Source organism: Chaetodon trifascialis, chromosome 18 (genome assembly GCF_039877785.1).
Source record: "Chaetodon trifascialis isolate fChaTrf1 chromosome 18, fChaTrf1.hap1, whole genome shotgun sequence".
In the NCBI taxonomy this organism is placed as follows: domain Eukaryota; kingdom Metazoa; phylum Chordata; class Actinopteri; order Chaetodontiformes; family Chaetodontidae; genus Chaetodon; species Chaetodon trifascialis.
This window is the reverse complement of record NC_092073.1, coordinates 24,168,817-24,183,056: the sequence shown is the minus strand read 5'-3', so window position 1 is coordinate 24,183,056 and position 14,240 is coordinate 24,168,817. Positions and strand designations below refer to the sequence as shown.

The 14,240-nt window shown below is 51.3% G+C and overlaps 2 protein-coding genes across 2 annotated transcripts in view; both read right to left on the bottom strand.

The window, feature by feature from the left end:
- Positions 1 to 2,052, bottom strand: part of LOC139346609 (histone-lysine N-methyltransferase 2C-like) — a 57,931-nt gene extending 55,879 nt beyond the window's left edge. Inside the window, exon 1 of the mRNA XM_070985765.1 lies at positions 1,794 to 2,052. The gene's annotated coding sequence lies outside the window, so the exon portion shown is untranslated. The remainder of the gene's footprint in view (positions 1 to 1,793) is intronic.
- Positions 2,053 to 3,206: 1,154 nt separating this feature from the next.
- Positions 3,207 to 14,160, bottom strand: xrcc2 (X-ray repair complementing defective repair in Chinese hamster cells 2). The gene is made up of 10 exons (XM_070986612.1): positions 14,010 to 14,160; positions 13,108 to 13,252; positions 12,306 to 12,725; positions 11,298 to 12,082; positions 4,883 to 4,964; positions 4,750 to 4,785; positions 4,520 to 4,669; positions 3,853 to 4,129; positions 3,357 to 3,676; positions 3,207 to 3,321 (listed from the first exon to the last, which is right to left on the bottom strand). The coding sequence occupies exons 1-9, from the start codon at positions 14,016 to 14,018 to the stop codon at positions 3,367 to 3,369; spliced, it is 2,214 nt and encodes a 737-aa protein (XP_070842713.1). The 5' UTR covers positions 14,019 to 14,160; the 3' UTR covers positions 3,207 to 3,321; positions 3,357 to 3,366.
- Positions 14,161 to 14,240: the final 80 nt, after the last annotated feature.

Sequence of the window (14,240 nt, the reverse complement as noted above, 5' to 3'; positions counted from 1 at the left end):
GTGTGGAGATTGCATGTTCTCCCCGTGTTCACCTGGGGTTTCCTCCTTAACCCCCCTCCACACACACACTAAAAACATGTAAGAAGATCACCACCTGACCAATGGTGACAACAGGAACTGGTCCCCGGGCGCCGGTCAGCTGGCAGCCCACCGCCCTTGTTCTGCACGGAGGAAGGACGACCAGGATGGGTTAAAGGTGGAGAAGATAATTTCACGGAAGCGTGGCGTGTGTGTAGTGTGCGATAAATAATGTACATTTCTTCTTCGTCTCTTCTAAATGTTTCCTGAACACACTCAGGAGTTGTGAGGAATCCTTTTGGTGCTGCAGGTCAGAGTCTTCATCGATTCTGAGAAATAATCATTGATCACATTTGAAAACTGTCTTCTCTAAGTACTACTAACCATTGTTTTCATCATCTCACGCTCCTCACTCTTTCATTGATTAACTAATTCATCGTTCGGCCTATGAAACATCTATTTCCCACCATCTGTGTCTGGATCAAAGGAAGGTTTACGGTTTCTGCTTACAAAGGGATTCAAGTGATTATTATTTACCAAAAGAATCGGAATTGATTATCAAAAGTCATCGTCTTCAGCTCCATAATGTGATGTCAGATTTGAGTGGCAGCTGTACACAGGGACTGGACACAGCACCCCAAACACCTGAGTCAGCTGATCCAGGTGAGACGTTCAGGCATTAAACGCCACCACAGAGACTGACCGGGCGCAGCAGGAGGTCGAGGTCCAGAAGAGTCCCGGTCAGACCCTCAGGACCTCCTGCCGCTCCTGAGCTCAAAACCTTGTCTGCGGCGCTTTAAACTGCGAAGTGAACGTCAGCGCCGTCACTGAAGTACGGTGTCTGAGAGGGACCAAAACACAAGCATGAACACAAGAGGCCACAGAAACACAGGTGAACCAACACCGAGGTTTACCTGGAGGACAAACACACCTGGACATGCGATTGGCTGAAGTGCCTTCAGGTATAATGAGGTCAATGTGTTTATCTGAGTTTAACATTCAGGGTGAACGTGTGATACTGATCTGATCAGTGATTCTGGTTCTACAGAGAACACCTGGTGCTGAGGTTCCACCGAGTCCGCGACCTGCTGGACTCTGGCCTGCGTGCTCTGCTAAAGGAGGAAGACGAAAACCTCAGTTCACACAAGTCTGATTGGACCAGAAGACACCCCGGAGCTCCACGGGGACATGGACGAGACTCCACCTCACGGTTTGACACGAAAACATCCAGAACCTTCAACAACTTCTGGTTTGTTATCAGTTGGCTCAGAATGTGTGTGTGTGTGTGTGTGTGTGTGTGTGTGTGTGTGTGTGTGTGTGTGTGTGTGTGTGTGTGTGTGTGTGTGTGGTTAAAGTGCCTGGTTACCATCTGTCAGAGAGTTAAAGCGAGCGTTTCACGGTCACCGGAACAAAATAAAAGCCGTCTGACTGCCACCGTCCACCCGTTCAGACGGCGGGTGTCACTCGGTTGTGACAAATCAACAGAATTACTTCTTAAATTGAGCCGAGTAGAAGAAAAAGAGCAGTTAGCCGCTCGCAGTTAGCTTCCTCGGACCGCCCCGTTGACTGATCACTTCTCTGTTAGCATTAGCATTAGCTCGCAGGCTAGCTGTTAGCGCGCACCAGAAACGAGCGCATCCCGGCTCCGCCGCGCGCTTATTCTCCGTCCCACTTAAAATGTTGATAACTGGCGTCAAGTTAAAACGCAAAGCTGCCGAAAAGGCGAGAAGCAAACCTGCACAAGTGTCGAGAGGAAGGTGAAAAAGGCTCCTTACTGATTTGATGCAATTCTCTTTTTCCTCTCCAGCTTTCCAGTCAACTTAAAGCGATCTGCTTAAATCCAACAGCGAACTTCTCCGAAAGATCACATCTGTTTCAGAAGTCTGGCATGATAATATTTTCCGACGAAACATTCCCGTTGGTCGTGGGAGGAAAATAGACGTGTTTGCGCTGAAAATTGGCGAAAAATTAAAGTTGAAGCGGTCGCTCCGTCATGGAGGCCATGTTTGGGAGCGACCGAAGCACCGCCTGTCAGCGACAGCAGGAGAAGTAGGTCCCAGAAAACATGAAGCCTGTTCCGCAGCAGAAGCGTTCAGCGGGCAGAGCTGCCTGTCTGCGCCTGGACGGAGGCCACACTCACCGGGGGCGACACTTCAGGTCGTGAAGGTGAATCCGTGTCCGCGTCAAACGGGCTCGTTTGTTTGTGTTGTGTAAAAAGTGTGTCTGACCCCGCGGATGGATCTGTAGGAGGACTGCTCTGGTGAAGCGGTCTCTGTCATCAGACCTGAAGTCCAGGACTGGAGCCGCGAGGAGCCGGACTGCCGCTGCACGTGCCCCCGACACGGACCGACCCCTGAGGTTTGAGCGTCCCAGCAGCGGGGTCTTCCTCACCTCAGCAGGACCAACAGATGCACGAGCTCCTCCTCACACCAGGAGTCAGTGTTAATAACCAATAAAGAACCGATAAAAGAAGACATCAGTGTCCTCACGGAGGAGACGGTCCACTGGGGGACGAAATGTTCACATCCTTCTCTTAAAAACAGGCCGATACAACAGTGTAGAAATACTCTAAGTACAAGTCCTGCATTCAGAGGCTTACTTCGTTAAAAGTACACAAGTATTTCATCATCTGATGTCATTAGTTTGTTCCTTCTGTCAGCAGATCAATCTGAGAAGCAGGAGAACCCCCTGCAGGTTCTCTGAGGAACACACAGACGCAGTGAACAGCTGCAACCAACCTTTATTGACGTCTGACAGAGGTATTTATACACAAACCCAAATACACAGCATGTACAAGTACTTCATTATCAAACAACATGAAATACATCAAAGTACAGCAAACATGTCCACAGATAACACGCTGTCCATACTGTCCACACTGTCCACAGATAACACGCTGTCCATACTGTCCACACTGTCCACAGATAACACGCTGTCCATACTGTCCACACTGTCCACAGATAACACACTGTCCATACTGTCCACACTGTCCACAGATAACACGCTGTCCATACTGTCCACACTGTCCACAGATAACACGCTGTCCATACTGTCCACACTGTCCACAGATAACATGCTGTCCACACTGTCCACAGATAACACGCGGTCCACACTGTCCACAGATAACACGCTGTCCATACTGTCCACACTGTCCACAGATAACACGCTGTCCATACTGTCCACACTGTCCACAGATAACATGCTGTCCACACTGTCCACAGATAACACGCGGTCCACACTGTCCACAGATAACACGCGGTCCACACTGTCCACAGATAACACGCTGTCCATACTGTCCACACTGTCCACAGATAACATGCTGTCCACACTGTCCACAGTCTGTGCGCGTCACACAAACTCCACTCCTCCGTCTGTCACGCAGAAGGAGCTGCTCCGGTGAGCCTTCGTCCTGGATGAGGACGATGAGGAGGAGGTGCAGTGGACGCTGAAGACCCGCCGTCTCCTCTGCTCCTTGCTGCCTCCTGCCGTGTCGTTTGGGGCCTCCTGCCTGGAGCACAGCAGGCGGTGGTTCACCAGCCGTTGCCAGGGGCGACAGAGGTATGGTCGGTCGTGTTCGGAGGAGGAAGAGGAGGAGGAAGGACCACTGTAGCTCCTCCTGATGGGGTGGCAGGTGGCAAAGACGGTGATTCTGTAGTCCCTGAGAGGAGGAGCCAGAAGAGAGCGATTCAGAACAAAAGAAAGATTCTACAGAGCAGACAAAGCTGCTCCATCACGCTCCATCAGAGGAGGTCAGACACAGAACCCCCAAACTCAGCTCATGGTCGACTGAACCCCCTGAAAGAGCCCAGAACCACCTGAAGGACGTGTTGCTACCTGAGCAGTCGAGACAGCAGCTCCGAACACTTGCTGAGCTTCTCTTCCTGCTTGGCGATGCTGGCCCCACCCTCACAGCGGTCCGGCCAATAGAAAGAAGAGATGCTGTCGATGAGGAGGAGCCCCAGGCTGGGCCGCGATGACAGGGAGGTCTCCAGGAAGTGGAGGGTGAGGAGAAGCTGGGAGGAGGACGAACAGTGGACAACCAGGAGGCGAGACAGACACGAACGCAACACCGCCTCGTCTGACCCAGCTGAGGGAGAGCCAGTCGAACGAGCTGGACAGACAGAGAGAGAGACAGACAGACAGAGAGACAGGCAGACAGAGAGAAATAGGCAGAGAGAGAGAGGCAAAAAGAGAGACAGACAGACAGAGGGACAGACAGGACTTTAGTGTGCTGTCCTTCACAGACAGACTGGGGGGACAGATGACAGCGTCCTCTTCAGGCTGCAGTTCACAAACAAACTTGTGATGTTTTCAGTATTTTTTCACACTGTGTGAGCACACAGTGTGTCCTGAGGGGGGCGCCACTGAACAAAACAACACCATGTTCACTAGATTTTCACATAACGTTTGAAATGTATCGCACTGGAAAGTGTGTGTGTGTGTGTGTGTGTGTGTGTGTGTGTGTGTGTGTGTGTGTGTGTGTGTGTGTGTGTGTGTGTACCTGCACTCAGTCTGCTGTCCAGGATGCTGACCAGTCGTAACATGTCCAGACTGTAGTCGGTGTCCACAAACACAACATCCACCTCCAGACCGCCTGTTGCCACTGGCAACACACAGCGACACAGCAGATGGTAGAGCAGCTCTGTCTTACCTGAGACAGACACAACACACAAGGTGTACAGGAAGTCCAAAGCAGGTGAAAGGCAGAGCTGTCCTGTAAAGTGGACTCACCTGTTCCCTCTGCTCCATACAGCTCCACCACCTCACCTGCCAGAGACACACACATGTGAGCAAAGCAGTCCAACCATTATTAACAAACTCATCCATAACCATCATGTGACAGGAAGTGGGCATGGTCAGTCACCATGGTCAGGTCCTCCATCTTCAGGGAACAGATGAGGTTCGATGTCCTTCAGACAGCGACGAGCCTCCAGACGAGCCAACAGCTGCAGAGACACACCGCTGCTGTTTATACCTACCCAGCATGTAGACTGCACCACAGACTGTGAATAGACAGCCCCAACCTCAAACTACCGTGACATCCCGTAATAACAACTATCAAATTATTTTTTAATCCTTTTTTTTCCCAGGCAGCCAGAAATGAACAAAACAGACAAACACCTATTTAACACCTGCTGAGTGTGTCCACTCAGGGGTAGCTGCGTGATACGTTTCAACACCCACATTAACCTTTGAGCTTTTACTTTGAAAAGCGCCCGCAGCAGCACTTCCTCCCTCAGAATCAACAGAAAACATGAAGTGTCCACAGAGTGACAGGAATAAAGTTTTACAGATTCAAACGAAGACAGATCATTTCAGCCTGTTTGCGCATGAACTGAACCTGCAGATCTGAGACAAACTCCTCGGCTGAACAAATACTCTGATTACTCTGTAAAAGTAAAGTAACGTGTACTTTCCGACCTGAGCGCCACTTTCAGTCATTTCGGCTCGAGCTTCGTCTTCATCTTGAAATCGGCGAAACGGCGCCGCTTCTGTGAGCTCACTTCCTGTTTCTGCTGTTCTACCGTAAAGGACGCAGAGCACGTGTTACCGTAACGTCACGCTGTCAACGCGCCGCGCACGAGAACATTCAAAGAAAAGATCAGTTCAGTGACCGCGAGCAGAGAGGCTGCATGAAGCTGACACTACTGCAGTACTTTTACTGCATGAAGCTGACAATACTACAGTACTTTTACTACAGGGAGCTGACTGTACTGCAGCACTTTTACTGCAGGGAGCTGACTGTACTGCAGTACTTTTACTGCATGAAGCTGACAATACTACAGTACTTTTACTACAGGGAGCTGACTGTACTGCAGCACTTTTACTGCAGGGAGCTGACTGTACTGCAGTACTTTTACTGCATGAAGCTGACAATACTACAGTACTTTTACTACAGGGAGCTGACTGTACTGCAGTACTTTCACTGCAGGGAGCTGACAGTACTGCAGTACTTTTACTGCATGAAGCTGACAATACTGCAGTACTTTTACTGCAGGGAGCTGACTGTACTGCAGTACTTTCACTGCAGGGAGCTAACTGTACTGCAGTACTTTTACTACATGAAGCTGACAATACTACAGCACTTTTACTGCAGGGAGCTGACAGTACTGCAGTACTTTTACTGCAGGAAGCTGACAATACTACATGCAGTAAAAGTGCAGTACTACTGTCAGCTTCATGCAGTAAAAGTACTGTGTGAGCAGATTCTCTGTGACTATGTCAGTTTGTTCATACTGAAGCTTCACTGGTGGAGCTGCTGCAGGTGGAGCTGCTGCAGGTGGAGGTACTTTAAATACTTCATGTACTGTTAGCTAGTTTAAGGCAGTGAGGCTCAACGTAAGGCTCGGGCCCCTCCAGCTGTATTCAGCTCATTGCAAAATATTGATCTTTGAAATGAAACCATTAAGACGTTCGAGGACAGACGTCTCTGTGGTGGACAACGTGAAGTCCATACTGTGGACTGATTCTGGACCACATGGACTGGACAGACCTTCTGTGTGCGACATGAGGCTGAAACAGAAACACGGCAGCAGCCACTTTATTAAACGTGTTGATCAATAAATACAAATCATCATGAAATGACAGAACAACCAGACATCAGAGACGATTTCTAACGTCCTGAGGCGTCTTTGTCAAATAGTCCACATTCAGCTGATGACACACAAAGGGACATCATGGGACAGACCCAACGAGGCATGTTCTGTTGAATATCTGATACAAAGTACGTCCATGCGGTGGACGTGTCCCATGCAGACGCTGTGTCCAGGCGGACGGAAGACACGGAAAACATTCTCATGTTTTAGTCTTTCTGTCCTCCAGCGTTTGACGGTCATGTGATCACAGCATGAGAGCCGAAGCCTACAGTCACGTCCTGCCAGGTTTGGACACAGTGCAGTGTGAATGTCTCTGTCCTAACATCGTCTGTCTCACTTTTATTTGGGAGGTAATGATGCTCACCTACAGTTCCCATCATGCTCTGGGGGATGTAAACAGGAAACAGTGTTGCCATGGCATCAGTGAGTCAGCTGTGTTTGTCTGCATGGACTCAAAGTGTCTCACTGATTGGCTGTTAGCTGAAGGTGTGTCCCTCTGTGTGTCTGTCTGCAGCATCTGTCTTCTTGTGTCCTCTGCAGATTTATGGACATCAGAGGTAACGCTGTGTCTGATGTGGGATGGGACAGGACCTGCACCTGATCCAGTGTCCAGCAAATCCACTTTAAACCATAAAACACAGAACCGACGGATCAAACTGTTCCATGGCATCAGCAGAACCAAGCAACCAGAGAACCACAGAGTAACCAATCAGAGGAGGCGCTGCAGTTTGACACAGCAGGGGGCAGTGACAGTCACCTGACTGTTCTGCAGGTCTGTGCACACCTGGTGAATCCACCTGTACGAGCCTGTCTGTCTCTCTGTGACTGTCTGACCTGTCTGTCTCTCTGTGATCATGTGACCTGTCTGCCTCTCTGTGATCATGTGACCTGTCTGCCTCTCTGTGCCTGTCTGACCTGTCTGTCTCTCTGTGATCATGTGACCTGTCTGTCTCTCTGTGATCATGTGACCTGTCTGCCTCTCTGTGCCTGTCTGACCTGTCTGCCTGTCTGTGTGCTCTGTGTCCTCAGGCCTGTCAATCACTGCTGTGTCACCTGAAGCCCCGCCCCTGGCTTTGCTCTTCTTCTGTGGTTTTCTCCCCTGTTTGAATCCCTTTGCTCCGTCCTGATTGGCTGTTAACAGACCATATGACGGCTCCTCTGACTCCAGGAGGTATCTGATTGGTGGGCCGACCGTCTTTCTCCTCGGTCTCTGAGGCTGCTCCTCCTCCTCCTTTTCCTCCTTCTTCTCCTCTTCCTTCTCTTCTCCTTCATCTCTTCTTCTTCTCCTGTCTCCTTCCTCTCCTCCTTTGTCCTCCTTCAGACAGACAGCTTCCATTTCCTCCTCCTCCTCCTCTTCTCTACACCTCTTTGTCCTCCTCCCCCTCCCTTCATCACTCTCCTGCTGTCTCCTCCACCTGTCAGCGTCCAGCCTCTTCTTCATCGTGGTTCGGTAGTCGACCCACCACCAAGGATTTCTGCATACACGCCTTCTGTGTCTGGACCAATCAGGAGCCCTGGTGGAAGCTGGGAGGAGGGTCTTCTCTCTTTCTGTGACTATGTGACCTGTCTGTCTCTCTGTGCCTGTCTGACCTGTCTGTCTCTCTGTGATCATGTGACCTGTCTGTCTCTCTGTGCCTGTCTGACCTGTCTGTCTCTCTGTGATCATGTGACCTGTCTGTCTCTCTGTGACTGTCTGACCTGTCTGTCTCTCTCTGATCATGTGACCTGTCTGTCTCTCTGTCACTGTCTGACCTGTCTGTCTCTCTGTGCCTGTCTGACCTGTCTGTCTCTCTGTGATCATGTGACCTGTCTGTCTCTCTGTGACTGTCTGACCTGTCTGTCTCTCTGTGATCATGTGACCTGTCTGTCTCTCTATGATCATGTGACCTGTCTGTCTCTCTGTGATCATGTGACCTGTCTGTCTCTCTGTGACTGTCTGACCTGTCTGTCTCTCTGTGATCATGTGACCTGTCTGTCTCTCTGTGATCATGTGACCTGTCTGTCTCACTGTGACTGTCTGACCTGTCTGTCTCTCTGTGCCTGTCTGACCTGCCTGTCTCTCTGTGATCATGTGACCTGTCTGTCTCTCTGTGACTGTCTGACCTGTCTGTCTCTCTCTGATCATGTGACCTGTCTGTCTCTCTGTGACTGTCTGACCTGTCTGTCTCTCTGTGACTGTCTGACCTGTCTGTCTCTCTGTGATCATGTGACCTGTCTGTCTCTCTGTGACTGTCTGACCTGTCTGTCTCTCTGTGCCTGTCTGACCTGTCTGTCTCTCTGTGATCATGTGACCTGTCTGTCTCTCTGTGACTGTCTGACCTGTCTGTCTCTCTGTGATCATGTGACCTGTCTGTCTCTCTGTGATCATGTGACCTGTCTGTCTCTCTGTGCCTGTCTGACCTGTCTGTCTCTCTGTGATCATGTGACCTGTCTGTCTCTCTGTGCATGTCTGACCTGTCTGTCTCTCTGTGATCATGTGACCTGTCTGTCTCTCTGTGACTGTCTGACCTGTCTGTCTCTCTGTGATCATGTGACCTGTCTGCCTCTCTGTGCCTGTCTGACCTGTCTGCCTGTCTGTGTGCTCTGTGTCCTCAGGCCTGTCAATCACTGCTGTGTCACCTGAAGCCCCGCCCCTGGCTTTGCTCTTCTTCTGTGGTTTTCTCCCCTGTTTGAATCCCTTTGCTCCGTCCTGATTGGCTGTTAACGGTCCATATGACGGCTCCTCCGACTCCAGGAGGTATCTGATTGGTGGGCCGACCGTCTTTCTCCTCGGTCTCTGAGGCTGCTCCTCCTCCTCCTTTTCCTCCTTCTTCTCCTCTTCCTTCTCTTCTCCTTCATCTCTTCTTCTTCTCCTGTCTCCTTCCTCTCCTCCTTTGTCCTCCTTCAGACAGACAGCTTCCATTTCCTCCTCCTCCTCTTCTCTACACCTCTTTGTCCTCCTCCCCCTCCCTTCATCACTCTCCTGCCGTCTCCTCCACCTGTCAGCGTCCAGCCTCTTCTTCATCGTGGTTCGGTAGTCGACCCACCACCAAGGATTTCTGCATACACGCCTTCTGTGTCTGGACCAATCAGGAGCCCTGGTGGAAGCTGGGAGGAGGGTCTTCTCTCTCTCTGTGATCATGTGACCTGTCTGTCTCTCTGTGCCTGTCTGACCTGTCTGTCTCTCTGTGATCATGTGACCTGTCTGTCTCTCTGTGCCTGTCTGACCTGTCTGTCTCTCTGTGATCATGTGACCTGTCTGTCTCTCTGTGACTGTCTGACCTGTCTGTCTCTCTGTGCCTGTCTGACCTGTCTGTCTCTCTGTGATCATGTGACCTGTCTGTCTCTCTGTGATCATGTGACCTGTCTGTCTCTCTGTGCCTGTCTGACCTGTCTGTCTCTCTCTGATCATGTGACCTGTCTGTCTCTCTGTGACTGTCTGACCTGTCTGTCTCTCTGTGACTGTCTGACCTGTCTGTCTCTCTGTGATCATGTGACCTGTCTGTCTCTCTGTGCCTGTCTGACCTGTCTGTCTCTCTGTGATCATGTGACCTGTCTGTCTCTCTGTGACTGTCTGACCTGTCTGTCTCTCTGTGATCATGTGACCTGTCTGCCTCTCTGTGCCTGTCTGACCTGTCTGCCTGTCTGTGTGCTCTGTGTCCTCAGGCCTGTCAATCACTGCTGTGTCACCTGAAGCCCCGCCCCTGGCTTTGCTCTTCTTCTGTGGTTTTCTCCCCTGTTTGAATCCCTTTGCTCCGTCCTGATTGGCTGTTAACAGACCATATGACGGCTCCTCTGACTCCAGGAGGTATCTGATTGGTGGGCCGACCGTCTTTCTCCTCGGTCTCTGAGGCTGCTCCTCCTCCTCCTTTTCCTCCTTCTTCTCCTCTTCCTTCTCTTCTCCTTCATCTCTTCTTCTTCTCCTGTCTCCTTCCTCTCCTCCTTTGTCCTCCTTCAGAAAGACAGCTTCCATTTCCTCCTCCTCCTCTTCTCTACACCTCTTTGTCCTCCTCCCCCTCCCTTCATCACTCTCCTGCCGTCTCCTCCACCTGTCAGCGTCCAGCCTCTTCTTCATCGTGGTTCGGTAGTCGACCCACCACCAAGGATTTCTGCATACACGCCTTCTGTGTCTGGACCAATCAGGAGCCCTGGTGGAAGCTGGGAGGAGGGTCTTCTTCTCATCCTCTTTACTCCTCTCTTGCGTCTCCTTTTGCTCTCCATCGTTGCTGCCGTTGCCCTCTTCGTGCTGCTTGTGGTCAGCAGCTCGGGCGCCGTGGCGATGGTGATGATGGCGGCGGCGGCACAGACGCAGGCTGTTGATGCAGCTGAGCCGGCGTCCGGCTCTGTGCCCCGACAGGTGGAGGCGCAGAGACGACCGACAGGCGAAGGTTAGACCACACACCTGACGACAGACGGAGACACAGACAGGAGGGTTATTATCTCAGGTGATATCTGGGTTAAAGTTAGGAGTACCAGCACTTCCTGGGAACTCTCACCTGATCTGCTCCTCGTTCCCAGTAAAGCAGGAACACAGAGCTTTGGCTCGTGTGTTTGACTCATGCTGTGTTCAAACTGCAGGTTAGGAAAGGTGGAACCTGCCCCTGCCGGCCTGCTCGATCAGCTGTTAGCAGCTCCGTTAGCAGTTAGCAGCAGTTTTATTTTGAAAATCATGTTGGAAAGCTTTGATATTGAATGAGGACTAACCTGACAGAGCTGCCACCCTGCGTCCACTCCTTCATCCTCTGAGGACTCCTTCCTGCTGCTGTCTGTCCTCTTGGTTAGCTCCACCCCTCTTCTCCTCTCCTGTTCCTCCTCCTCCTCCTCCTCCTCCTCCTCCTCCTCCTCCTCTCCGTGCTCCCTGCTCGGCCTCCCTAGCTTCCTTTTTACCTTTGCTTCCCTAGCTTTGCTGTGGTTGGCTGCAGACAGGCCATGTGACCACTCCTCCAACTCAACCAGGTATCTGATTGGTGGTCCGACTGTCATCCTCCTCGGCCTGCCCCCCACCTCAGCTGCCTCCTTTACCATCAACTCATCTTTCCTCTGCTCTTCAGTACACCTCCTCTTTGGTCCTCCCTCCTCCCCCAACAGCTGCTTCTCCCTCTCCTCCTCCTCCTCCTCCTTCACCATCGTTTTGTGTTGTCCTCCATCAGCTCGGATGTGTTGGATTCGTGCAGCAGGTCGTCTGGTTTCCTCTCTGACTGTCTGGATGGAGCTCCTGTCTTCTGATTGGATGGCGTCCTGACGGCGGTTGGGGCGACACCTCTCGCCATCGCTCATCTCGCTGTGCCGGCGGGCAGTGCTGCTGGGTGTCGTCTCATTGGGCTGAACTCCTCCTGCTATGTGATTCGTCAGTTTGGCCGGCCGGGACGTTTCACCCCACGTGTTGCAGCTGTGATCGCCGCCGTAGCTCCACTCAGCCGTCCTCCTCTTCCTCTTCTTCTTCTTCTTTGCTGTGACTGCGGACTGTCGCTCAGACCAGAGACTCTCATCTGGAGGAAGAGTCAACAGAGGACAGGAAACCATGAATCTAACGATCTGCATTATCAGCATCAGGTCATGAGACCACTGCGAAGCTTCTGATTGATCGATCACGCTGTGACATCAGCTGAGTGTCGGTCACCTGACAGGAAACACTGAATCATAAACGATAAAGATTGTTTGTCTGCTTGTCTCTAAACTCTATTTACAACCTAAATAAACTCTAACACTCACTGTTCTCATGTTGTAAAGAGCCTTCCTCCTCCTCCTCCTCCTCCTCCTCCTCCTCCTCCTCCTCCTCCTCCTCCTCCTCAGCCAGCCGGGGGCTCAGAGGAGCGATGAGTCCAGGAGGAGGTGCTGCAACGTCTGCACGAGGCAGCAGGTGGCGCGGCTCACACTGAGGCATGCTGGGTAACCAGGTGGTCCATTGGAGCTCTTTGGACTGCAGAGGAGCCGGAGGTGCAGGTGGTCTGAACAGAGGCATTGTGGGCAGCAGTGTGTGTCTGAGGGGGGAGCAGAGCAGATAGGGGGGGGGGCTGGCGTGTGTGTGCTGTTCTGTGTTCAGCGTGTGTGTCTCCTGTGAGCTGCAGTGCTGCAGCAGAGCGCCCCCCCCCGCTTCATCTGCTCTGACAGAAACACACTCCCACAGCACACCTGAACACACACACAGACAGGGAGACAGAGACAGAGACAGACAGACAGACAGACAGACAGACAGACAGACAGACAGACAGGATGTCAGACAGGCTTCATGTGGAAACACTTCTTCTTCTTCAATCGTGAACTTTTCGTCTGAACGCCGTCGCTCCTGCAGCTCGTTCCGTGAACGTGATCAACACAGTCTGAACTGAAGCATCAGCTTCCTCCTGTTTTACATGGAGGACGTTCGTCTCAGAGGACACACGGAGAAAATCAGTCAGAATAGGACACATCTTGTTACCTCTCAGCTGCTCTGTCTGAATCCCTGGGACAGACCGGTGAAGACAGACTCCAGCTGTGGAAAGGACTCTACGTCCAGTGTCGGGCCTTGTCTCACCTGGATAGTGTCTCCAGCTGAGCTGCTGAGTCAGCAGGTCCACCTGGACAGCAGCGTCTCTCCTCTCTGCTGAGTCGCTCTGACAGCCCACCTCCCTCCTCCTCACCCCGACTGTCCCCTCGCTCTCCTGGATCATCTGGACAGCCTGCAGAGGGACATCACAAGGACCAGGACACCACATTGAGTCTGGTCCTATGAACTAGAGACGGAGCGCCTCACCTGAGACAAAGATCGGTGACATGTTCCTCATTTCTAAACTAAGACGTGAAGCTTCAGGGACAGACAGCAGACAGGATGAATGACTGCGATGTCCCCCAGTCCTTCAAGCTCAGGTGTCCTTTCATTGACAGAACCTGTCCAAAGCCCTCAGGTGTTCCAGCTGACTCAGAGCTAGTAGTGTTGGTTAATGAGCGCTGACTCCTCCGTTTGTCCTCCTGACTGTAGGACGTTGTCTCACGCTGAAGCACTTCTTTTAAAGTGTTGTATTTCACTGTCTTCCATGACCTTTTATGCATTGTCTTTATTTCTATTTTCATCCTCATTTCAATCTTACTCTGCTTTCATTTGTATCTGTTTTTTGTCCATTTTTTCTTTTCTTTTCAGATAGAGTTTGATTTCATCATCATCATCATCATCATCATCATCGCTGTCAGCAGAAACGCTCTTTCTCTCTGGATGTGCTGGTGTGTGAACACACACCCGGTCAGTAAAGCTGATTCTGGTTCTGAAGCTTCATCTTTTCTTTCATCAGACTCCTGCGAGCTTCACGAGCTAACTGCAGCTAGCTGCTAGCTGCTACATGCTAACTCCGACAGATGAGCGTTTTTTTGACGGTTACCGAAAGTCTTAATATCTGTAACTTACTATAAACATGACAGAAACGTTACCGAAGACAGACTCACCGAAAGCATCGCGATAGGCGAATTTTCCCGCTTTTCAGAGGCGGAAACAAACGTCAGTAATAAACGGTCTGTTCTGGCGACATGTTGAGCGTTTTAAACGTTTTCGAGAAGTCTGTTTGAGAGGCAACAAAAATAAAGTTTTCAGAGTTTTTTCTGTTGACTGGAAGCCCTCTGACTCTTCATCACAGCGGTACGAGGCGCTGCTGCCGCGCTGCTGCCCCCAGCGGCCCG

Bases quoted from the DNA above. Each gene is read 5' to 3' on its own strand.
- xrcc2 (XM_070986612.1), bottom strand. The intron at 4,965-11,297 runs GTTAGTCCTCAT...GTGTCTCTGCAG, and splicing joins CAGGGTGGCAGCTCTGTCAG to CTGTTGGCTCGTCTGGAGGC. The intron at 4,786-4,882 runs GTGACTGACCAT...TGTCTCTGGCAG, and splicing joins AGATGGAGGACCTGACCATG to GTGAGGTGGTGGAGCTGTAT.